Below are 1,992 nucleotides of genomic sequence, written 5' to 3' on the forward strand. Positions count from 1 at the left end.
GGGGTGGCGCGAGGTTGTTTTAGCTCCTTGTCATTTTTGAAATAGCAACGGATCTTATGGTGGAATAGGGTATTTTGTCTTAGCTTTCGTCACTTCAGAAGTGCCAACCAAAGTTTCGAGGCAGCTTAGATTATAAAGATTGTCCAGTGAGTCATTCGGAGAGTCAAGAGATGTACATTGCAAGAACACACTAACGGCCGTTTTTAGTGTAGTTGGGATTCGAGTCGAGTCCGAACGTGTTTCGTATCAGGCTTTCCTTACCATCTTCCTGAGGAACGTCTGTGTTTTGTTATTGCGCATGACGGCCAGTATGGCGGGGTCCAGGGGTCCCGTGGTGACGCTGGTGGTGGTGAGGGTAGTGGTCACCGCCGTGATGGCGCACGACGTCTTCTCGACGGCGGGGCGTGCGGGGGCGGGGGAGGTGGCACTGGGTCCACAGGGGGGCTGGGGCATCAGGAGGTGGGGGAGGGGGAGGAGGAGAGGGGCGGCCGAGGGAGGGGTAACTGCTAATATATCCACTCTCACTGAATGATAACGACAGCGGTACCGCACTGATCGTGAGCACACCGCCAACTAGCAACACACGTCTCTCTGATGACTTTCAGCACTTTGTGGGAGCTTTTTTGTGTGTCTGTTTGTGCAAGTTCAGTACTCGCCAACAAGTCACAAATGTAAGTTCATCTCGAATAAGGGGGTGTTTCTCTCGTGTACCAGTCAAAGACTACAAACAGTTCTCATTCGTTATCACTTGCAAGGTTCCTTCGGATCACAAGAACAGTGCTCCAAAACCTTAATAAACACCAACGAATAGGAACTTGAAGCGTCACGTTTGGGGCTGTGAACAGTTATTTTAAAAAGGCGACAACTCTCCGGCGTATACAGGTAAACCTTCAAAGAAGAAAGAGACAAAAAATCCAGTAATCTATCTGACCGTAGACAACTTGAAACTGAAAAGTCACAACAATAATATAATTCTTCACACGATGACCAGAAACAAGCCAGTACCCGTTATGCCAGCACTACAAATGACGTCAGTACTCGCAACGAGAGTGTGTCAAGCATCGGCTGCTGGCTGCTGGTCACAAAACAATAAGTGCCATCAGCAACACTGATCACAGCACGACCAAATCTGGGTCACAGCAACAAAATCCTCACAACAAAGGAAATCCAAAGCGACTCTTTTATGTTTGTATAAACAAAAAATAACACACTCTGGTAATTAACTCCAAATATTCAAAGTTCTGCTGAAAACGAAGGGGGAAAATATCGGAATGCCTCAATCCTCCCAACAACTATAACAACTATTTCACAATTACTATTCGAAGACGTATGTCTTGATCGACGGTACTTTTACACAGAAGCTTACGATAATCTCAGTTACACTTCATAAACACATCAACAACTTTTTTCTTCCTCGTTCACGCCCGAACAGTCTTATATTATGAGTCCTTTAGAAGACGAAGACAACACAGGTATACAGTATGATGTATACTATCACAACAACTACTGTTAGACCTTACTTCTGACGGACTAACTGCTAAAGCCCAATAGGAGTTGCAGAGAATACGATCAACTTGTTTGATCCTTCGTCTATCACTAACACAGTAATAAACGCCAACTCGACGTAAAGAGTCAAAAGGGGCGAGAATGATGTAGCGCAGGCGGCCCAGCTGTAGCAGGCCAACACTCTAGTAGCGGCTGTCGGTAGCTCCGGGAATATATAGGGCAGATACTGGGGCGGGGAGCCAGGGGAGCTTTGATCCTCGGCCGGGTATAACGTCATGCACCTTACGCGCAGGCGTCTGTTTGTTTGACGGTGTGTGTGTATGTGTGTACGGGTAGGGTCGTCCATCCCACCGTCTTAAGTCAGCACAAGAGAGGAGGGGTGGGGTGAGGACACGGGTCGCTACAGTGGGGCGGGTGCGGGTGAGGAGGAAGCGGTCACTCAAAGAACACACTGGTGGCGCGTGCGACAGTCCATCAGTTTCCGTG

At 48.1% G+C, this 1,992-nt stretch overlaps 1 protein-coding gene across 1 annotated transcript in view; it reads right to left on the reverse strand.

Annotated features, from left to right (window-relative positions):
- LOC101847095 (protein bunched, class 1/class 3/D/E isoforms) overlaps positions 1-1,922 on the reverse strand; it is a 4,607-nt gene extending 2,685 nt beyond the window's left edge. Inside the window, exon 1 of the mRNA XM_013080552.2 lies at positions 262-1,922. Within this exon, the coding sequence (XP_012936006.2) occupies positions 262-453 (192 nt within the window). The 5' untranslated portion in view covers positions 454-1,922. The remainder of the gene's footprint in view (positions 1-261) is intronic.
- Between the last annotated feature and the right edge of the window lie 70 nt (positions 1,923-1,992).

The sequence above is a fragment of the Aplysia californica genome, unplaced genomic scaffold (assembly GCF_000002075.1).
Source record: "Aplysia californica isolate F4 #8 unplaced genomic scaffold, AplCal3.0 scaffold00091, whole genome shotgun sequence".
Taxonomy (NCBI): Eukaryota; Metazoa; Mollusca; class Gastropoda; order Aplysiida; family Aplysiidae; genus Aplysia; species Aplysia californica.